At 40.3% G+C, this 23,088-nt stretch overlaps 3 protein-coding genes across 4 annotated transcripts; 1 reads left to right on the forward strand and 2 right to left on the reverse strand.

Annotated features, from left to right (window-relative positions):
- Nucleotides 1–2,698, forward strand: LOC140281782 (G-protein coupled receptor 4). 2 transcript variants are annotated; one of them, XM_072376280.1, is made up of 3 exons: nt 1–377; nt 459–1,293; nt 1,642–2,698. In XM_072376280.1, exons 2-3 carry the CDS (start codon nt 713–715, stop codon nt 2,030–2,032), a joined length of 972 nt encoding a protein of 323 aa, XP_072232381.1. In that variant the 5' UTR covers nt 1–377; nt 459–712; the 3' UTR covers nt 2,033–2,698. The 2 variants fall into 2 exon arrangements, with proteins under 2 accessions (XP_072232381.1, XP_072232380.1); XM_072376279.1 differs by having other exon boundaries at nt 1–1,293.
- A 1,161-nt stretch (nt 2,699–3,859) lies between these two features.
- Nucleotides 3,860–6,362, reverse strand: LOC140282304 (prostaglandin D2 receptor 2-like). The gene is made up of 2 exons (XM_072376890.1): nt 6,311–6,362; nt 3,860–5,032 (listed from the first exon to the last, which is right to left on the reverse strand). Exon 2 carries the CDS (start codon nt 4,976–4,978, stop codon nt 3,860–3,862), a length of 1,119 nt encoding a protein of 372 aa, XP_072232991.1. The 5' UTR covers nt 4,979–5,032; nt 6,311–6,362.
- A 6,547-nt stretch (nt 6,363–12,909) lies between these two features.
- mus81 (MUS81 structure-specific endonuclease subunit) lies at nt 12,910–20,324 on the reverse strand. Its single transcript, XM_072376116.1, has 16 exons — nt 20,254–20,324; nt 19,855–20,005; nt 18,817–18,946; nt 18,464–18,552; nt 17,881–18,006; nt 17,710–17,790; nt 17,530–17,618; nt 16,833–17,195; nt 16,609–16,736; nt 15,596–15,708; nt 14,914–15,033; nt 14,655–14,750; nt 14,307–14,435; nt 14,039–14,142; nt 13,564–13,647; nt 12,910–13,284 (listed from the first exon to the last, which is right to left on the reverse strand). The coding sequence occupies exons 2-16, from the start codon at nt 19,993–19,995 to the stop codon at nt 13,218–13,220; spliced, it is 1,860 nt and encodes a 619-aa protein (XP_072232217.1). The 5' UTR covers nt 19,996–20,005; nt 20,254–20,324; the 3' UTR covers nt 12,910–13,217.
- Nucleotides 20,325–23,088: the final 2,764 nt, after the last annotated feature.

The raw sequence follows: 23,088 nt of genomic DNA on the forward strand, positions 1-23,088 counted from the left end.
AATGTTACAACGTTTAGTGTGTCCTACAGCTGGCAGCCACCAATCTAAGGGTCATCAGTGAAAACTGCACATCAGTTTCCCCTCTCACAACTACTGTCCATCTTTAATCACTGTGACTATAGTGCTAGAATTTGAACAAAGGGAGCACAGAAAAAGCGACAGTGTATGTTTTTGTTCTGGAGCAGAAAGGCGTTCTCCTGGCTCAGGATGTTGCCTTTAAAGCTCAAGAAGTGGGCTTCCTGTGGAGGAAACAATTACAGAATAGACAAGGCTTGGGCGAGACCCCGTGTTCCCAACATTTCTTGAGCACAGGTCACCGATCTGCAGAGTGCGCTGCTTACTTTTGAGAACTGAGCTCAGTCTCAATCCATAGAGAGGTGAGTTAAAAATCTTTATATGGCTCTTGCACCTGCTGGGACCAAGCCATCAGAAAGGGCTCACACTGTTCTGTTTTGCAGGTGTTCATAGATGGATCCAGGATGCTTTGAAGACAGGTTGGCTGGCAGGATGAAATCTGAGCCTGATCTTTTCCAAAGCCTGATGGATTTATGAATACTACACGATGGAAGAAAGACAAATGGATGCATCAAACTGCATTTTGTCTTGAGTGACTTAATGGGTATTTCTAAACTCTTTCATCATTCTTTGTGTCAATCAATTTCCGACAGAGGAATCTCAAGTTTCCCATGTCAGGTGTTTGACCAAAAGAGACATGTCCAATGACACCTGCAACCTCCCCTTGGACACGGACACATTTGGCCTGACCTGTATCTATGGTGTCATCTTCTCCTTTGGTCTTCCCAGCAATCTCCTGTCTCTCTGGGGTTTGTACCACCTTGGTCGCTCAGGTGGGGGAGGCTGTCAGCTGGTCTACATCCTTAACTTGTTGCTGTCAGACCTTCTCCAGCTGCTCACCCTGCCACTGTGGATCCTTTATCTCCAAGGTGCACACCGCTGGCCCTATGGCCAGCTAACCTGTGAGCTGGTGGGCTATGTATTTTATGTAAACGTCTACGCCAGTGTCATGTTTCTGTGCCTGATAGCGATGGACCGCTGCCTGGCCATTGTTTATCCACTCAGCAGCCGCAGGTTCCGGACTGTCAGGGTAGCAGCAGTGTCGGGGTTAGCTGTGTGGACCCTAACCTTCCTGTTCTGCCTTAGTGGACTGCTGCCATCTGTGTTTAACTCTGACAGACTGCTGTGTCTGGAACAGTACCCCGTCAGCGCCAGATATGCTCACTTTAAGATCATCACCGTGGTTCTTGGCTTCCTGCTGCCATGTGCCATTTTAGGGTAAGTTAACATCGACTTCCAATATCTCCACATGTAAAATTATGTCTCAGGAAGTTACCATATACAATAACTAACTTTATGTTGAAGTGTTCTCCTTTGTATGACTGCAAAAGTGAGGCAGACTATCACTCTTAAGCTGAAATAATACGATCAAACTTATGGAGGCAATGTTCAGAATTTTTGAGCAGTTGCAATACTTTCTGATTTGAGAGGAAGGAAAATGCGCAGAACTAAAGAAATTCTTGTTGTGCACTGATTTAGAGTTACCATTTAACAACATATTATTTACTCTCCTCCCACAATTTTGTATATCAGGATGAACATTCTGATTTCTGCTTCTTCTCTCAGCTACACCTCAGCTCATATCGGAGTGACTCTTCGACGATCTCCCTCTCTTTCTGACCACGAGCGGCACAAAATCGTTGGAATCCTGGTTGTGATAACTGTCAACTTCATTGTTGTCTTTGGCCCTTACCACCTTGTGGGTGGATACAGGTTTGTGTCCTTGCTGCAGACTGATGAGCCATGCGAATTTGAGCATTCTATTTTCCTCATCTATCGCCTGTGCTACGGTCTGACCAGCCTCAACACCTTGCTGGACCCCCTCTTCTACATCTTCCTGTGCCCTGATGCTCGACTGGAGCTGCAAAGGTCCCTGCCTTGTTTAGGAAGGGGGCAAAACAACCACAAGAACATGACCATGAGTACCAGATATCGCCTTGACACAGAAAGAGAGTGAAACCAGCAAAGTAACTTTCTAGCAATTTAAACTGGACTGGAAAACACCTGATCCCTAGTGTTAAGTCACAGCAATTGTGCCACCCAGTGGACATGTATTGTGCTTTAACAGTGTGCAGTGACTTTCAAATTTAATGCCCTTAAAATGTTTCTGCATCTTCAGCTGAAAAATTCTGCTCATGCTGTCCTAGTTTTTCAAGATCGTCTTTAGCAGTGTGCACAAATCTTAACGTGCAAAGACTTTGCGACATTGTGCAACTCCAGTCCATTATTTTACACTTATTGCTACTGCATCAAGAGGGGGGAAAAAATTCAACCTGGAAATGACCTAATCAACTACATCATCAACATTTGTGTGCTTTGAGTTTCACCAGTGTGTGTGGAAATAAACTACTGTGGAAAAGTCATAGACAAACAACTCTCATCTTTTTGTTTGCAGTGATAAAAAATATTTCTAAGTACTTGTTTACTTTTTGTTTCAATAATAACATTTTGTGAATTTCCTCACTGTGGCACTAATAAAGGTTTATCTTAATCTGAATCTCAACACTGGTTTAAATCATGATGGAAACATATGCATAACTGTGATTACATGATTGTAAGGCATGTGTCACTTTGCAACAGCAGAATGTTTATTTCTCTCTTTTTCCTTTATGTTTGAAATGTTATTTCACTCTATCAAAAGACAGCACATGAATGAAAATCAAACAGATGTACAATGTAGATTTTGATACATGTATTCAAAGCCATATGAGTGCTTTCATCTAAAAAGCAAGAGACATTTTGTGTGCGAAACACATGCCGCTACTGATAACATCTCGCATGTGATACTTCTGCAGGCCATCTGTGACCCACATCTTATTATACCAAGTGCAAAACAGAGTACAATGCTTTATTAGGAAAAATGCAAATGTAGATGTAAACATCAAAGCCAAAAACGACATCACACAGAATGCAGTTAGTTTCTTTAGTATAATCACAGTAAAAATGTGTTCAGTACATACTGTACAGCACTAAGGGTTATGGCCCCTTTGTTGAAAATAAGACAGTTCATGCTGATATGTGAGGAAAATATGCTAGTCGAGCACAATGTAAGAGTTAAGGCATTCAAAGTAACCTTAAATTCTTAAGTTCATTTTTCATAATGCTGATTAGTGGATATAGCTAGCACCCACAAAAAAAGCTTACGCTATATATTCAAAGTGTACCAGCAGAAGAAGGGATTTAAAAAAAAAAAAACATTACCTCATTAATGCCAATATAAAGCAAAGGCAATAAGGACATAACTGGAAGCAAGAACAAAGTCAACCTTACACACTAAAAACAGTTGAGTTAAAAAAATAACCCAATTTTAACCCAACTGTGGTGTTGAATAAGGACAAACCCATTTTTTGGGGGTATTTCAACCCAACAGGTTGGGTTAATAGTTTTCGATCCAACGTTTGGGTTAATTTTTCAACCCAAAAGTGGGGTTACAGTAACTACAATGTGGGGTTATCTTTAACCCAATTATTGGTTAAAAAATATTGAATATGGCTGGATTGGGGTTGCTACTTATAAAAATGATATACATTATTATTCCACTAAAATACCCCCCCCAAAAAAAAAATGATAAGACAGAAATTAAAATTTTTACATTCTAAGTGTAGCATATCAATAAAATAGAACTTCTTGCTATACTACAATATCACAAAATCGATGCAGCATATAAACACAAGCGGAAAAAACTACAGTCTCCTTCACATTTTGGCTGTTTTTTTTTTTTTGTTTGTTTTTTTTTAATAAACTTCTTGGCAACATTACGGATATATATTGGTATATTTCAGTTTTAAACCGAGGTACTGACAATTTCATTCAGATTGTGCTCCTCTGTGTTAAAAGTTGGAATGGTTTTGTTCCGTTTCAACGCAAACTCTGCGCTGTTGGCGCTGCAAGCGGTGCTGCGGCGTCGAGCCAGCTCTGCCAGATCCTCAGCCAGCACACTCTCCATCACTGCCCCGAGAGAATGTTGGATCTTACCGCACAGGTCAGGGCAGCTGAATACATACAGGATGGGGTTGAGGACACTGTTAAGGAAGCTTATAGTTGCTGCAACTGGAAGAGCCCTGGATGCAAATTTCTGTGCAGGATGCCCTTTGGGGGCCATAACCTCTATGATAATGAAGAGGTGGTATGGGGCCCAGCAGACAATGAAGCTCACAACCACGGCTACCACGAGCCGAACAAAACGGAAAGACCGCCGGCTGCCTCTGCGACCCAATCCAACACTCACAGCTATATAGCTAAGGATAATAATTACGAGAGGAATCAGGAAGGCTACAAAGAGCTTCATGAGGGCCAAGCCCTCTTTGCGCTGCTTGATTAAAGAGTTTATATCATATGTCCCACTAGGGAGAAATCTTTGGTAGTTGTAGTAACACTGAATCGAGCCCGTGGGCAGGTTAATGGTGTCGCGGAACATGTAAAAGGGGATAATAAAGAGTACAGCTATGGCCCAAATCACTCCACATATCTTCCGCACAAGTTTGATGCTTCTGTAGTTCTGGGTCCAGACAGGCCTCAGCACCATCAGACAGCGGTCTACAGAAATGGCGGCCAGCAGGAAGGCACTGACAAACATGTTGAGAAAAAAGATGGAGGAATGGATGCGGCAGAATGTTGGGCCCAGTGTCCAGGTGTTCCCACGGGCCATGTACAGAGTGAAGAAGGGCAGGGAAGCTGTGGCCAACAAATCAGAAGCTGCAAGGTTCAGGATCCAGATACTGATGACAGAGCGTCGAACTTGGAAGCCCACCACTCCAAGGATGAGGAGATTTTCTATGATGCCAACACTAGAAACTATTCCATGGAGAGAAATAGTGAAATAGTTCAAAGAATTCATCTTGGCTGTGTTGTCTGATTGATTAGTTGTGACATTCATGCTTTGATAGGAGGGAAGAGATGTCATCTTGTAAGGAAAAGGTAGTTCTTTTTGCTGGCGTTTGCTTCTTAATGCTGAGATCTATAACAGAGATTAGAACATAAGTTAATCATGCTGCATAAGATGTCAAGCAATGAAATCCATAACAGAAAAAACACAGAATAAGAATCCTATCTAAAATTCTAGGCTCAGAGCCTTTGAGGTAAGTTTCCTAGCTTCTGATCCTGATGTATGTTTTCTGTCATTTACACAGCAGCTGTTCAAATATGTAGTGAAATTATTTCAGTCTTGATATCAGCTCACAATGCATTGCAAAAAGCACAATTTTGCACATAAAATGGCAAATGATACCCATAATGATGCAAAAGTTATTTCCTTTTAAGCAAGAATCCATTCGCACATTTAAGAATATTTACAACTTGTAACTAAAACCAAACAAGAAGTAATGTTGGTTTGTTATTTTGGCACCTCACACAGGCGTCTGCATGCTAATACTCATGCTTATATTTAAAATGAGTTTGAAAAGAAATGTTAAAGCTGTCTATCAGTCATGAACAGTGCTTTATTATACTTATTTTATGGTTTGTAGAGCACATATGTCAAATATGCAGCGCTTTAAAGCACCTCCTGACCTCTTCCCAAAATACGAAGCTTTCAGAGTCATGCTGGGTGGCAGAAATAATGATCTACAGAATTTGTGCTCATCAGCACAATGACAAAGTATTCTGAGAAATATTCAGTGAGGGTAGTTACTGTGAAAGGCTAGCTGGTCAAAATCATCAAAACGTTACAGCACACACAACTATGAACGTGTATTTAGCTCAGAAATTAAACTCATTGGCTTTGGGTCTAGTAACTACTACTGAGGACATTTTTCACAGCAGACATACTAATTTGTCAGAAATTGGAAAGCACAGTTGTAATAATGGGTGGCTGCATTCCACCCAGGAAGCTCCTGTGTTCGTCCACGCTGCCTCATTGATACGCCTTACCGGGACACTTTATGGGACTGACCTTGCATTTATTCCACCTATTGTTTCCCTATTATTTCAACCCAATTATCTGCTATGAAAAACTTCATTCCACTCATCTCCCCAATGTGCGATTCTCCGAAAGATTAGGAGGAGGTTATGAGGTCAATATGTTACATGAGTGAAAAAGATATATCAAGCTTATCAAACAAATCAGGTTAATTCACCTTTATCAGTTGCTGATTGTGATCAAAGCCATCTGAATGGTGCAATCCAAGCAGTCGTAAAAGACAGATATCTCAAAATGTTTCTTGAAATAGAAACAGAAGAAGATTCCACCTTCTTCTTGAAGGTGCGTTCAGTACATTTTAAAAGTCACCTACCTGACCGCTTTGTCAATTTGTCACCAGCCGGTCTGATGAGTCTCTGTCATGTCATCGTACTAAGGCACAGTGAACAACACTTTAACCCTGGGTAAATGTACAGTAATAGGAAGTCTCAAACCACAAGAGGAACCAAGTCTTCTCAGAAAATTGTGTACAGCTTAGTGTCTGAATAATTTGACAAGGAAGTAAGGCTGTTAAAAATAGAATTTGCTGACTCTAAACAGTTGATTAGAAAACAACTTAGTGACAGTTTTAGGTGTTATGACACTTTAAGACACTGTTAGAGTTGGGTGGTAGTAAAGAGATGAGGATCCAAACAACTTGGCCATTAACTTGAACAAACAGAGAAAACCATGGGAAAGTAATGACTGAGAGAAACCAGGGAGCTTAAATACGGTGGGGCAACTGATGAGTAAGTGATTGCAGCTGAGGATAGTGGATAGACGTGGCAATGGAGCTAATAACCAGACAGGAGGGAACTGAGGAAAACAATAGGTGAGAATATGGAACAAGAAACAAAACACAGACAAACTAAGCCTAAACTAAATGATCAATCTTTATCATGAACATGGTGACTCCATAAAACAAACACATTGTTGAATGTATTTGGAAGTAGGTCTTGCATTCATCTGTCTCTCAGTGGTGTGATTTAGATACTTCTGGTAAAGTCCATCTTCCTTCTTTTCACCTCTCCACTAGATCAGGCAACATTGGCTGTAAATGGGAGATTATTTCAGGGTGACACCCCTCCACAATGTAGCTTCCTTGTCTCTGTCACCCAGAAGCACTTTCTTTCTTTCTTCGTTCTTTCAGTTTTCACATATCCAGTTCCTCTTTCTTCTTGTTATTCCCCGCCATATCACACAGAACCCCCCACCACCACCACCACCACAACCCCCCATCCCCCCATCCTGTCTCAATCAGTAGTATTTTAGTCTTCATCAAGCTACTACTGCTAAATTATTTTCTGTTTAGGAGCAATCAGTTGGAGAATATCTTAATGTAACACAAGCTTATCATCAAGCTTTTCCTTTGCCTCAAGTCCATTCCACATCTCCCAAAAATAAGAGGATAGAATTCTCTTAGTATATAAAACAAAAATGGTGAATAAGTGAGAGCTCTGCTATTGATGTTCTGTATATTCTTGAGCCACTTGCATAATGTTGTTTTTTTCCCCTCTTTTTCTTCACCAGTATATTCACCTTTTGATTAGCTACATACTACATGCTTGGTTGCAGCAAAAGTTGGAATGTTGCCTCTGGGACTGAGTAATTTAATGTTACTTGTTGTTAAACTAAAAATGCTCTTTTAAATGGAGCAGGAGAGACTTTCAGCTGTGTACTTTGTGAGACCACAAAAATAATTCACGCAACATACTGCTATACAGTGTGCTCTGCACATTCCCTGGAATCATCTGCGAGTTGAACTGTTTCATATACAGATCAAAATCTTTCATTCTGTATTAACAGTAAATGTTTCACCGCTCAAGAGCAGTATCTGGTTCAACCATCCCCCCCTTGATCTGCCAAATGCTGTGAAAGCAAGGGTGGGTCTCTCTAGCTTTCATAATCTCTTGAAGACTCGCCTCTTCTGACATCTCTTAACCACTGCCATGTCTCACTTTTCGTATCTAATGTTTATGCCAGAGTTCCTTGCTGCACCGAAGCCTGAGTGTTTCTCGTCTCTTGCAAGTTGCTTTGGTTAAAAGCACATGCAAAGTGACTACATGTAACGTAACAGCAAGTTATCGCAAGGACAGACAAGTCTAAAAAAACAGCAGGTTATGGCATTCTCATTCAGAGTGTAGATTTACAGTCTGTTGTCTTATATCAGTGTCACGTGTTTAGAGAGATGTTGGCAGCGTTTTTCTAAAAGCATTAAAAGGATAATTGGACGTCTGTTACAGGCTTTTTAAAGCAGATCAGGAGCAATAAGAAAGAATATTTGGCAGCCCATGCAGCTGGATGTGTCTGAGATGTGTAATCTAAGATTAAATTTAGGTTAAGTTGGCAGAATTATTAAGAACTATAGATACACAAAGTAGGATTCTCAAAAACAAGTATGAGTGCGTGTGTACATGTGGCTTCTGGGTGAGGGCATGTTTTCTAAAAGTTCTAGTGATCTGTTACATTTCCTTTAAGTGATATTATCATCACCATACAAAGTTTAATTCTCGTGTGAAATGAATGTATATATCTATATATCAGAGTAGAAGAAAATTAACTAAATACCAGTTAAGATATATTTAGGCTGTATGAAATATGGTGCACTCAAAAGTGTGCAGCTTAGAGCCAAAAATGTCCCTTTTGATAATAACATCAACCGTCTTTATGACTCAACTAGAAAAAACAGTCCCTGACATATGGGTGACATAATTCTAAAGGCCTTAAAATGAGAAAAAGCAAGCAGAGCAGCAGTTACCAAACTTAAAGACAAGTGATACTTTCACACGAGAAGTCCCGCCATAGTCTTTCATGTCGTTACAACATGGTGGTTTGTTGTTGTGTCTTTGTGAGGATGTTCACACTGACACCTGCTGGTAAAGTGAGCAACACACACTTTACAACATGTGCCTATCAAACGATGAATCATTCATTTTCTTTTGACAATCCAGAAATTGTATATATTCATCCCATAGTGTTTTCTAAATACATTGGACTTAAAGACCTTGTTTCATTTGCTGATTATGAGATTAGGTATTGAGTCATCACTTCTGTGTTTCGTGTCGCAATCATCTCTATGTGGTTTGGGGAGAGTCTTGATACTTGCAACTGGTGTTTTCACATTTTCAGAAGCCATAAGTCCTTTTTACACTCTCCAGAAGCATGTCAGAACACTTTAACTTCTTTTTTCCTGTGCTAGAAAGAGAAAACCACACAAGAGTAAAACAGAAGTTATCCTGTTAAGAAATATCTTGTTGGAAGGTTAGCTCAAAAACTCCCCCCTCTGTAACTTTTTTGGACCTAACTTTTAGAACGTGACATGCACACAAAGGACACAGTTATAGGGCAGCTGGTAGAGGTAAGAGAGGACTTCTCTTTCTACCATCTGAGTGCAACACAGAATATCTTCCAGGATTGTTGAAAAACAGTATCTCTATATTCAAAGAATACTGTACACCCACCTCAGTTGTATTACTGTGGACAAGCCAGCATTACAGTCAATGAATTTGGCAAATTGAAATTTTGGTTGCAAAAATAATGCTGTGCCATTTTCAGCCCTTGAGTTCAGAGGCCAAGCAGTGGAAAGACTTCTCTGGAGTTAAACAATGAGACCTTTGCCGTATAATCGAGCCAATAACCCATCTTTCTTACGCCTGTCCTTTTAAATTGTTATTTGTATTGAAACCAATCAGTTTTAGTGTATGAAATGCATTTGAAAAGCTTTGATTCTGCACCAATCACACAAAGGTATGTTAGATTTTAGAGAAAATATTCATTTTGATATTACTTTTCGCTTGATATATTAAAGATTTTTTTAGATGTTTGTATTGAGTGGACATGCTCTTTGTGAAAAGCATCAAATAACTGCCAATAAGATGAAACTCTTTTTTTTTTTTTTATGTAAAGCATAGCCCAAAGAGGAAGTTTAACCCTTTCTTAACAAACAGTTACTGACTTGAGTGAAGCCAGGGAACTTAAAAGGCAGTTTACAAATTAGGAAAGGAAACACTGATACCACAACATCTATATCATTATGAGTAAGTTGCATTTCATGTCTAAAACTTAGTGGAGCCCCTCTTTGGTGGGATTGCTGTAAAGAGCAAACCCACAGTTATCAGATCAAAAGCTTTATTCTTATACTTCCGATCTTTGTACTGAAACTACTGTAGTTGTGCTTCACTGAACACAGAAACATGATTTGTGTGCCAAAATGTCAGCAGGTTTGACTTTTCTTGAATGTACCTTGGAACATTCACAGCTAAAGCATATGTTTGCCACAAACAGCTTCACCCACTCTAAAAATTCAGCAGTGGGGGAAGCTGAACCATTCTGAACCAGTTCAATTTAGCTTTAAAGATGATGTTTTATTTTTTCCAGCACTTCACACCTTTCACGCCAGAAATACAAATGTCACACTGTTCATCAGCTGCTGTTTCTAACAGACTCTTCTCACGCAGAGAGCTTAACTTACTCAAAAACACACATTCAGATAGTTTGGAATATTAACTTAGCAGTTGTCATGAGACAAGACTTCAGTTCCCCCAGGAATGGCACAGTCTAGCCTTTTGATATCAGGCCTTTCTGATTTGTCAATGTATGCAGCAGGAGAGAGCAGTGCACCCGCAGTAGATTTCATGTGAGCACTCCATCAAAACACTACATTTGTTGCTGAAGTGATCAAAGAACGCTTACATGAGTTAATCTCACCACATCGCTGTAGTGTGATTGAGATTGTTATCTTGTCTGTAAGATCCTGCCTTCTTCCTGCAGAAGACGGCATTTGCATGAACTATTTTGCATGGCTGTCACAAAAAGCTCCCCCCTTCATTACAGTAAATTAAGTCTTTTATGGCTGCTCAGCAGTTTCCGTTTCCTAAAACGTAACTTGACTAACTTAGGTTGTGAGTTTTAGAAAACCTTGTTGCATCAACTTTTGATGGTTGATGACTTGGACTCGCACAGAATAAGTCTGTGTACTCGTGTAACAGAAAACATAGTAGCTAATGCTGACTAAATCTTTTCCTTTGTGCAATTGAGAAGGAGGAGGAAAAGGAAAAAAAAGAGAAGACAAAGAACAAGAAGAGCTAGAAAATATCTGGAGAAATGTTGGTGGGTCCCAATGAAGCTACTGACCGCTGAGAGACCTAATGCCACAGGTGGGCAAGTAACCTCTCAGGTAGACATAAGGAGATAAAGAGACAGGTTGTGATGTTGTGTGTGTGTGTGTGTGAGGTTGCTTCATAAAGAAAAGATCAAGCTCCAGTTGAATGACAAGCCTTTCTGGTCATGCACACTTGGTTTTACTCAGAACAAAGATTCCCCCTGGAGGTAACCCTGTGAAATCTTTTATTTTGATAGGGAGACATGTATAACGTAGCTGTGAACACTCCTGGTTTGTTCAACTCGGCTCTTTATTTTAAGAAGCCTTACTGTTGGCATTTTACCGTTGATAACAGAGGTTGTTACCGTGACAATTAAAAGAGCCTTTGGTATATTCCTCAAAGTAAGAGTTGCTTTTTTTTTGAAAGGTGGTCTTCCTGTTGGCGCGTTCCTGTCAGTAATGTAGGCTTTTACTTTAAAGGTCAGACTGAGGATGTCCTCAAAAAGTGATATAAATGTCTGTCTGTGTGGATATGCGTTTGCTTCATATACTGATATACTTCTATATTATACAATGCGAGTTTAAATCCTCAAAAAGACAGAGGCTGGTGTGTTATTGTCATATTGTATTAGCTGTGAGCAGCTATAACACGGTGGCTGCTTAAAAACATGTTACATGGTGACAGCCTTAAGTAAATGAGGATAAACTGTGCAAGTGGCTCTGGCCCCAGCTCCTTTTCTCACACAGTCTTCCGTTCGAACAAACGGTCACCATTTGAAAACCATATGTCGTATCTGAAAGATTCTTGAACCGTGAGTGTCAGAAGGGACAGCAGAAGACACAGCTGTAATTTCCATGCAGCTCCAATGTACAGTTTTTTAAAAACACCCCTCACAGTTGTGGAGGCGTTCAGGAGAACATGTTTATAATGGAAGTTAATGTGAGTCTGGGTGGTTTGAGAGAAAAACGTGAGGCCCAGCACAAAGACGACCAAAATGCCTACGTTTTGATGTATGAAGAGTCTAGGTGCACCAAACATTGTGGGTGTGAGAGAAGTTTGTTTGAGGTTTTTCTGAGTAATCTGAAGCATGTGAAATATTAGTGGGTGGCATCCTCACACTAGCAGGGCTCTCAAACGCCGGTGCTCGAGGGCCGCTGTCCTGCAGATTTTAGTTGTTTCTCTGCTCCAATACACCTGATTCAGATCGATGCCTCATTCGCTGCTTTGTGCAGAATTTAACAATCTTTTGAAGAGATCCATTGAATCTGAATGTGTGGTAGAATGAGGATGACATCTGTCTTTATTTACTAAATGTACCACTTTACAGCAGGTTGTGGCACAACCCATGGTTGAATAGTCACTTCAAAGTCTTCAGCTGGATAGGAATGTTTCACACCCTCTGAGGGATGGAGCAAAAGGAATGTTATGGCCAACTTGAAGGCATTCTGTTGCAACATACCATCCCAGCTGGAGTGTGTTTAGTGGAACCACATTTTGTGTTTTCTAACATGTTAATGCCCTAAAAAAAAAAAAAAAAAACACCTCCAGGCTATGTTAGGCTCCAGTTATTGAACCAGGAAGAGCGAAGGAGTGCTGCATCAGTTCACCTGCTCGCCACAGTCACCAGACCTAAACCCAGTTGATACGGGATGAGTTGGAGCACAGAGTGAAAGAAAAGCAGTCAACAAGCGCTCATCATATCTGCAGACTCCTTCAAAACGGTTGGAAAAGCTGGCTAAAAATGCCAAGAGTGTTAAGAAAACGCAACCGTCACACATAGCACATTTTCTTTCATGGAATGGATGTCTTCCGTGTTTTCACCCTTTTTTTTTCTCCATTGAAAGCTCTTCGTGATTTACTTTGTCATAGAAACAACTTTTCAACCATAATTGTTATTCTGACTTTTGACTTTATTGATACACAATTTGAATCCATTTCCAGATTCACAGAGGGAATGTTTCACAAACATTAAAATATAGCAGCATCTGGCACATGAATGTAAGTAATCATCCTCAAAGTTAATTCAAGTAAAGGATGAATCAAAGATACACGGTGATGTACACCTCGCATTATAAGATGAGTGGGCGTGGCATGAGTGAGAAAATCCAATTGAAGAGAACAAAGGCCGTCGGTGAGTGTTGCGTTCATGAAAGTGCTCCTCGAGTACAGTATAGCTGATAAACTGTTCTGCTCAGAGCTGGACCCACGTTTCTGAAACCAAAGAAAACAGAAACCATTACCTATTCCAAGTGCTCCAGGTTCAGTCATTAAATAGTCATTTTGGCCCGTTTTATTGCAAACAACACATAAAATATTACTGCAGAATCAGATTTTATCAAAGCAGGTATTCACTGAGGTCAAGTTAATATGAAAACTTCCTAATATTTGTGTGTATTTGTCAAGAGTAACTAAAACTCCACTTAAATGTATATTTTAGTAAATTACCTTTAGAACAAATTGCTACATGAATCCATGGAATGTGCTACAAACCTTTTGAGTTTCCCATAGCGGATGCAGGAGAGGAGTTTCTCTTTCTCTGCTTCATTTGCACAGCGTTCATACGCTGTTAGAAGGCTGAGGAGGAGGAGAAAGGGATAAACCGATCAAACAATGTAATGCGTCATACAGCAGGCCACGGGATGTTTTCGTTTTTGACGTATTTAGTCAGTTTGGTTTCATAAAAAAATGTACAGTGGGGTGAAAAACACCTAGGACCTCTTTAAAGTTTAAGATTGTACGTATCAGAACATAATAACACCTGATCCTTATCCGATCTTAAAGTCAGGTAGTAAGGCCTCGGATGAACAACAGCACTTTGCTCCTTAAAAAGAACCCGTCCTTTTCTCTGTGTCCTCGTTCTCCATTACTTCGAACTCAAAAAAGCTAAATGTTTTAAAAAGGAGAGACTAAAATGGCAAACGTGTGGATGAAATGTCTGTACTGTGCATACTTTGAAATGAGTTACCTGTGTGGAGTGCTGTACTGCTCCAGTATAGCTGTTGCTTTGTCTCCAGACAAACCGCTAATCTGCATCAGCTGTCTGGCAAACACTTCTCTCACTGTCTGACACTGTGGAGGACGGAAAAGGCAGGACAGACTGGGATCAATACATTCACAAACACATAAATGAATGTTTAGCATTCATTCTTACTTGTAACTTTCTTTCCTTCAGATTTCTGAAAAGAAGATTACTTGAAATTTTATTAGCTAAGGTTCAAATCCTAAAGATGTACCTTATTTTTCACAGCACCATAGTTGAACTCTGCAAAGGACATAAGGGAGCAGGAGGGGCTCCCTCCCTCTTCTGTATCACTCCATCCATCCCCCTCCAACTCTCTGGAGCGACAGATTAACAAACAGTTCTGAAAGAGATTTATTTATTTTTCATTTGAAATGCCCTCGTTTACAGAATTTCTCACTTTGTCTGTCTATGTTCAGCCAATTGGGTTTACATGTCACAACATGTGCTACACACTGTCACTTTGTGTACTCATCGCCCATCATCAGTCAGAAGCCAAAAAGGGTGTAAAAGATAAAACAGGCAAATAAAACCCGCCCAATCTGTATATTTCCAACAGTACCTGGTAGAGTTTAGTCAGGTATCGTGTCATGACGGTGAGGTAGGCTGCAGACTCTCTGACATCCTGAACTCTCTTCACAAAGAAGCCGTCGACCACCTAACACACACATTGTATGGATCACACACAGGCAAAAATCACATCTCCACACCACTAAGACTATCTGTGTCGCTCGTTTTTAAACATATCTCACATTCAGGCTCAAATGCAGTCCAAGGTAACCTGGCTTAGCGGACAGGACGTATGAGTGAGCATATTGCACCTGTGTGTTGACGATGGCCTGCTGCAGTGTAGTTTCAGGTAAACTCAGGTGAGAAGCAGCCGCCGCACTTCCCTCTACTAAATAGATGGGCCGGCGAAGTCCACACCTTTTCAGTCGAAACTGATGGAGGAAAAGAGAAGAAAACAATTCAATGCAAACCCTTTAGGACAAAAAGGAACTCGCTGCTCCTTCGGGTGTTTTTAGTCACTTCACATTCACCAGGTTTCAAAGCTTGGCTACATGAAATGCATCAGTTATGCAGTTGGAAAAGACGCCAATATAAATGGAAAGAGGCTCGTCCTTCGTACAATATCTCACTGTAATTTGATTCCATTTGAGATTTATCAAGTTTCCTTCATATGGTGGTTGGGTTTTAACTCTGCTGTAAAATTAGTAAATACAAATGGAAAAAATATTAAATCTAACAGAAAAAAAAGAAGAAACATAAGACAAAGGATTAGTGTCAGATTTTCTACTTGTAGTATATACCACAAGTTTATCCTAAATGACTGTTGATGAGATGCTCTTCCAGCTTAGCTTCATAGAGGTGGAACCAAGATGTTTAAAAACAGCTTAATCCTTAAGGGGAGTTAATACAGGAGAGTATACTTTTACATACTTCCATGCATACTTTTAAACTGAGACGTTCAGGAGATAAAAGAAAATTCGTAAACAAACCCACCTTCTGTTCTCTGAAGCGCCCATCGATGATGCTACCACACAGGTCGTCCATCCTCTTCCTCTCGATTATGTAATCAAGCACGAGCTCCTTGCCTGCAGGAGCTCGCAACTGACCTGGAAAATAATAATTCATTTCCCTTAAATGTAAATGCGGCAGATTCTGTTCTATTGCTTGACATCTTTTAAGGTACCCAGATTAATAAGCCTAGCAGGCCTTAGCATGTTCAGTTTACCCTCTAATTACACACTTTGGAACACGTGCTTCTGGTCACAAGAGTCTAAATCCTTCCGTGGAGTTACTATATCCAACTGGATTCGATGTCCAGCTAAAGAATGCAGTAACTGCATTTAAAATGTTTAAACGTACACATGTTCCAGTCGTGTTCTGCACCTCTCTTGCGTTTAATCTGAGTTGGCGCTTAGCAGCGTGTTGGTAATGAGTTTGAGTTTGTTAGATTTAACGCTGCTCTCAGCTGATAAAACCTTGACAACCAGAAGAATCTAAATTCTATCACAACTAACCTGCACTGCAAATGCACCCCATATGAACAGTTTGGACTCTGATTAAACAGTCCTGTGACTGCTTGTCCTCAGTCAAAATCCCCACCGCTTCAGCCTGCTTGAGCATGTTTACCTTGACCAGTTAACGTTGAAAGATGACAAATATCGCCCTCTTCCCTCTCTGATCTCCTTCATCTTCTACATTTCCAGTCATGTTTTTATTGAGTCTACCTCACCTCTTTTCCAATGTTCAAATGGACTATGTTTGATGTCACTACTCATGACAGAAGGAAGCCTCCAGCATCAGACATTAAAACTAATTAAATAAATAATGCATCAAACAGAGCAGACGTTCCAGTTCCCTTTGAGTACCAGCTTCACTCTATATGTGGAATCAATGCTTTAAAGTGTCCGTCTTCCTCTTTACTAAATTATAAGCAGATTATTTTCAGATTTTTCTTATCATCATTGTTAATATCATCATTATATCTGGTTTGTCTTCACGTGCATCACCTGGAAGAGGTGCAACCTTTTCCCGAGCCACCCACAGGAAGTCTCCGACATTTAGCTTCCTGATGTCAAAGTGGACTCCATTTCTCTGAAGCTCTTTCACCAGCTCTTGCTTACGGTGATGGCTGCCGCTGCGCAAACACACACCGACATAAACTCACAAACTGATGTGACCTCGACCCTTCATAGCTCTTTAACTGGCGCAGATGTGCAGACGGGCGTCTTACCCGGTGGTCTCAATGAAGTCAACACAGAGGATAATCTCATAGTTTCCAGGTAGGAGACATTCTTCGTTCAGCTTTTTGCCTGTTGCCTGTGAATTCTGGGGGTTAGCTGATGAACACTTCCTGCCCTCGTCATTCATTGGCTGAGTGACTCTTTTTGCAAGGCTGTTAGAGTCCTCCTTCTCTTCATCTTCATCACCACTCTCAGTGAGATCAACTACCACCACTTCCTCCTCCTCCTCCTCCTCGAGCTCCTCTCCTTGACTCCTGACCTCCTCTCCGTCCCCCTTTGCGCCACCTTTCGTCTCCTGTTCTGTTGAGGCCAGTTTCTCGGCCAAAGCAAGACCTTCTTCTGTCAGAGAAAACCTAAATGAGAGGCAGGAAGCCGACAGAGTGACTCCGACCATCGCTTCTGTGTTTAAAAAAAGCTGGATTATTTTTGCTTTAAAATTAAGATGAAATTTGGTTTCTTAAAACTATCTGTTCATGACCAAATAATTTATTCATCGGTTATGCAGTCTACACAAAGTAAATGACATCGGTTTGTCATGGGCCAGTAAGATATACCGATGGCTCGATAACCCAAAGCTTTATCTTTAAACGTCTGGATTCAGACAACATCCAGGATATTTGGAACATTACTAAATTCAACTAAAGGTGTATATATTTCGATACGTGTATATGGAGAGATTCTGATCACCTTGCAGGGTTGTGAGTCTTTATCACCAGGTTCTTCTGGATCAGAGTGCTGACTGAGGACCAGGCGGTGTACTTACTGCCAAGATCAGGCTGCCAATGGAAGACATAAAGGTGAGAGTCAATTTAGAGACAAAATTAGCATGAATCATGAATACCAGGAGGTCGTGTGAAAACACTTAACCACAGTGAAAGATTTGTCACAGAGATGCTGAGCCTCCGTTTGCAGTTCCAGCTTAAACATGAAACCTTTGCTGTCCGGGATCTACGGAGAAAGCGATGACAGACACTCAGTCTGATTAGAGGCCACGGCACTTTGAGGTGTTTCATCTAACTTTACAGGAGAAGAGTGTACCTGTGTCTGTCTGTAAAGAGTGAGCAGTACAGCATACCCCCCAGATCTCTTCTGGGGCACATACTGCCTCTTCTTCCTCTTCCCTACTCCTCCTCTCTCCTTGCCTTCATCGCCTGCAGCATTCTTCTACAAAGGAGGATGAATCACACAACCAAAGTCACAGATCACACTTTGGCTTTCAAACATTGACGACATCACTTCTACTTTCCTTAAATATACTGAACACATTTTATTTGACAGCATTCGTGATAAGAAGATTTTCCTTAAGGTTTCTTCTTTTACTTGTTCATTGTCTTAACTGTGGATGAATAAATAACAACAAGAAAAATCCTCTTTTTGTTCAAGTGAAGGAAACCGAGAAGAAATTCCTCTGCCTGCCTTTGCATCATAGCTGGAAAGCTAATACTGTTTTTGGTCTACATGGTAAAAAAAAAAAACAATGTATAATCTCATGACAACAATGCCCAACATTTAATTTAAGAAGCTTGTGCATATCCACAAATTGCTCAATTTGTCCATTTACAAGAAAGCAATAAAACGTGTCGTCACACCATGAGTCAAATTCCCAAACTTTACTTTTTACCTTTCTAGAAGGAGCCAGGTTATTGCTGTAATCTGTTCTGCCAGGAGGGGGCGCTCCTTTGGGAAGACGGTGAATGGATGTGTTGGAACCTGCAGAGGAGGGGGTACAGAAGAACAAACGTAATTGTCTGTGAACTGCTTAGTTAGAAAGAAACGCTAAATAACATTTAAAAACTACAAAAAATCTAAGAAACATGTTAACAAGGGATTCTCATTTATTTTCAGGCTCTCTGTAATGTATCCTGTTTGATTTTTTTTGTCAGTTGTTGTGCTGTACCACATTATTGTGCCTCCTGCAGTAAATCCCACAGTTCACTCAAGCAGCCATCCATCCCTCACCTCCCTGTTTCTTACCGTTCTCTCTGTAGTATCGCTGCAGTTTTTCATCCAGTATTTTACAGATCCCGTCTCCAAAGTTTTGGAGGATCTTTGCCTCTTTGGCGTTTCGCAGTGGGAGAGGATATTTAGTCAAAGAGCTGATTGCCTGGTAAACGATACAAACACAAGTTATCCGAAATTTGCGGATGCAGCTGAAGAAACGTGAACAAATTAGATCTCTTTGCAACGGGCGGTTAGTAACAAAGTTCCTAAAGACAGTTCAAAATTGTTCTTTTTTTTTTGCAAAGTTATCTTAAATGTGTAAACACAACATTTGTGTGTTGCTTGAGTTATGAGACCTTTTTTTAAGATTGATTGATTGACACATATTCCTCCGAAAACGGTCAGGTGCAAGGACTGCACTCAAAATGAGAGGAAGAGCAGCCAATGTCCCAAAAAAATAAGATTAAATAAAACAAAAAACACTGGAGAAGGATTATTGAAAATCTGGTTCCTTGGGAAGAAAAGACAGCCTGAAGAAATGAGGAGTGCCTTAACGCTCCCCAAACACAAAACTCTCCTCTGTATAAATGCTTGACAACGAGTGCACTGCATGCAAACTTACTTATTTCAGACTTTCCAAAAAACTATGAACCAAATACTAAAAATGTCCCAGCAACATGTCAGACACTGATGCACAGACATCTAATCTATAGTGAAGTGTCACATCCTATAAGCTAAACATATGCTCCAAGTACACAGCAATATTAACTAATTACTACAGTTGTGTAAGGTATAATTCAGCCAAAAGCCTATTTCCCTAACAGAATAAGCAGCAGGAATAAGCAGCATAAAATATGTCAGTTAATGAGTTCATGTTGTTATTTTCCACCACGGGTTGGCTGCACAGTGGGTAACAGACTACTGAGATAATATTTCCGTTTCTTTGAAAAATGGTGTGCGGATCACTGATCCAGCGCTTAGCATCAAAAACACACAAGACAGCTCATCGCTATCTGACTTTTCATCAAATCGGTTGTGAAAACTTGAGTGAAAACTATACCAACAACCCACCTTCTGGTAGGTGTACTGGATCTTCAGTCCCTTATCTTTAGCCTCGTCCCGGAGCTCGGTGAGCCACTTGAGGAAGAGCGGGTTCGGGCAGGAAGGGAGGGCGCGTTTCCGACCCAACCGAACCGGCTCCGAAGCGGGCATTCCTGTGGATCTGACAAGGAGATAACGCAGCAGATTAACAACGAGCGAACGCTCGTGAAAAGATGTAAACAAAGACATGCTCGACTTGGTGCAACTTTTAGCCACCAAAAGCTAACGTTAGCGAACTTAGAAAAGTAAACGTTTTTACAAAAAAATAAGAAAAAAGACATTAAGCTTAGAGGAAGAAGCGTAAGGCTGCAGTTTGAGCACAAAACAACTCTGCGGTGACTGGTTTCTCTGTGATGTAACGTTCCTCACCTTTTACTTGTGAATCTGTTGCAGTCGCTGGCGCCTTGTATTCAAAGAGAAGGAGCATTTCCTTGTTGACATGAGTCACGTGATCCAACACGGAAGGTGGGGCAAAGTGCTGCAATCTGAACAGTGACCTCTAGCGGCGGAAGTAGCACCAGCAGGACAACGTCAACACAACGAAAAAAATGTAAAAGTAGAAAGAAATCCCAAGAAATTAGACAGCTTTTTTGGGCAAGTAAAATTATAGTGAAATTAAAGAGATTACTACTACTAAAATGATATGTTATACTGTATTGCTATAGCATTTATTGTTATACATGATTTAGAGGAAGGATTATTCAGTGATAAAGCAGCTTCCGTTTTTGCCTGCTCCAAAAAGTCCAATTGCAAGTGCCAGGCAATACCTCCTGTACAAGAAAACAATTACAAAGTCGATAATCAAATAAATAAAAGGAAATATAATAAAATGTAAGAATATAAGAAATGATACACAAAGATTATCCACAAAAGTGATAAATTAATTGTACACCACTTTTCTTATTTGATATTTGATCCTCTGGAAGTCATTAAAACTATGAAAGAATGACATCTAATTTATTAAGTTTGAGGTCAGTGACTCAATGAAGTCAGTTTCACAATACAATCAATACAATAGTGTTTAACTAATGCAAAAAAAGGCACAAAGTTTCTCATCCAGGAATTTGAGGCAATAAGGTTTAAAATGGCCATGTTGATATCTCTAATTTGGTTTGGCTCTTGATTTTTTCATCATAATGAGTGTAATACAGGCCTGTTTTTAAGTGCTGAGATCATATTTTGGGATGTAGTGTATGCCACAAGAGGGACTTGATATTGAAATTATTATACTGGGTCAAGTAAGCAGAAAATTAGTTACATAATTTAGACTGTGATCATTGATATTTACAGCATTTGTATTTCTTTCTAAAAAAAAATATCATAAAACTCTAAAGAATCACACTTTTACAATAATGACTTAAAGCTGAATATGATAGATGTACTTATAGGTTAATAGGGCATTAGTGTCATTATAATGACCGATCTATACAAACAGCAGAAGGTTGAAAATCTAAATTGCAGCATGGAGCACAAATATGTGTGTGACATCTGGAGAGGCCGCCAACTGTGGCGTTGGTACCCTCTTGTGGCAGAATCAGACACCAGTAACTCAGAGCTGTGCAATCAGTAGCAGATGGATCGAGTATGAGGCAGTCATCAGAACCACATTCTGAGTGGACTTACATGCAAGTGGTACAACACGTATTAGGCAGTGTTGGTAATAACAGTGTTAAAGCATAACGGCGTCACTAACGGCATCATTTTTTTCAGTAATGAGCAATCTAATTAATTACTTTTCCCATCGTTGCAACGCCGTTGTCGTCACTGAGAATGTGAAGTGGCGCGTTACTACAATTCGGTCGAATGAAGCGCAAAGTGCCAGGTTTTGGCCACACATCAGCTGCCTGGAGAGAGCAGGGGTGGGGATGATAACATCGTTGCAAATGTGATGATGATTGGCTGTGTGGGCGGACCATGCCCTGCTCACACTGTCTAGACGCTCATACTGTATTTAGAGTTTTTATTCAATCAGTTAATATAAACGTCTCTCTGAGCAACGTAAAGAGATTTTTTTTTCACAAGCAGGTAAGACTATTGTAACACTTTCCTATCTAATTACCTAAGACTGAAATTGTTCCCCTATTGGTTTTAGGTGCTAAAACTAATGGGAGAGCACACATTTTACACCTATATGGCCTTGACCCTAGCTGGCCTCACACCAGAGTACCTGCAAGAGTTTATGAGCCTCTGGGGATTTTAGTTAACTAAAATCACAGTATCGGCCTTAGGGTGACACAAGAGGGAAAGGCAGGGAATTATTATAGCTGACAATGAATGTCTGTAAACGTTCATGAATGGAAGAAAACCTTGTGGAGACATTGAATAACAGCCAATAGATAAATCTCTGAAAAATGTCAAATATAAATGTCATAATAAATCACCATTCCTCTGATAGGCTGAATAGTTGAGATATAAGTAGCTTCACACTTAATCAGATGGTGGATAAACATTGTGTTTTTTTAAACTTTCCTTTCTTTACTTTCTTCAATACAGTCAGAGTCAGTTAACTTCCGAGACCGTTATCTGGGTGTCACCTGAATCTTCTCCTGTCTATCCTCAGGCTGAAATGAGTCTGTTGGAATCCTCCAACAAGACTAGACAGAGATCAGGAATCCAACCCTCCCACACCCACAGCCCAACGCTCAGGAAAAGGTAACATAATGGGGGGAAAAACAGCAGAAAAACAAAGAGGTGGTTTGGGAGGAAACTGTCGGGGTGGTTCGAGCTGAAACGTTAAATGACAATGCTTGAAGACTTTAACGGGAATATCCCCCAAAGAGACTTGTTTCTAAACTATTAAACTTACAAAATATTTTGGGAGATGAAACTACAGTTGTCATGGTTGTTGTTTGCTCCCCAGAATCACCATTACAGATCAAAATTATGCCTAACTAACTATACAGCTCCTCATGCATCACAACAAGTCCAGTCCAGTCCATGAGTGCATGTACAGGAATTTGCCGTTGCACATCTAGTGATTAACAATGTAAAGAAATTTCCTAGACTTCCAAAGGAAAAAGGTACAAGACACTCGCCAGCTTGTTCCACTCCTTCATGTGTCACTTGTTTCTTCCTATAATCTCAGACTAACTCCACCATATTTAAACCAGGGGTCTGAGTTGGCTGTACCCACCAGGGTTTTTGATGAGGTGAGGTTTATGAGGAATATATGTCTTTAGATGTCTAGTTAAGAAGTCATATTTA

Source organism: Leuresthes tenuis, unplaced genomic scaffold, assembly GCF_036924035.1.
Source record: "Leuresthes tenuis unplaced genomic scaffold, fLeuTen1.0.hap1 SCAF_22, whole genome shotgun sequence".
Lineage (NCBI taxonomy): Eukaryota > Metazoa > Chordata > Actinopteri > Atheriniformes > Atherinopsidae > Leuresthes > Leuresthes tenuis.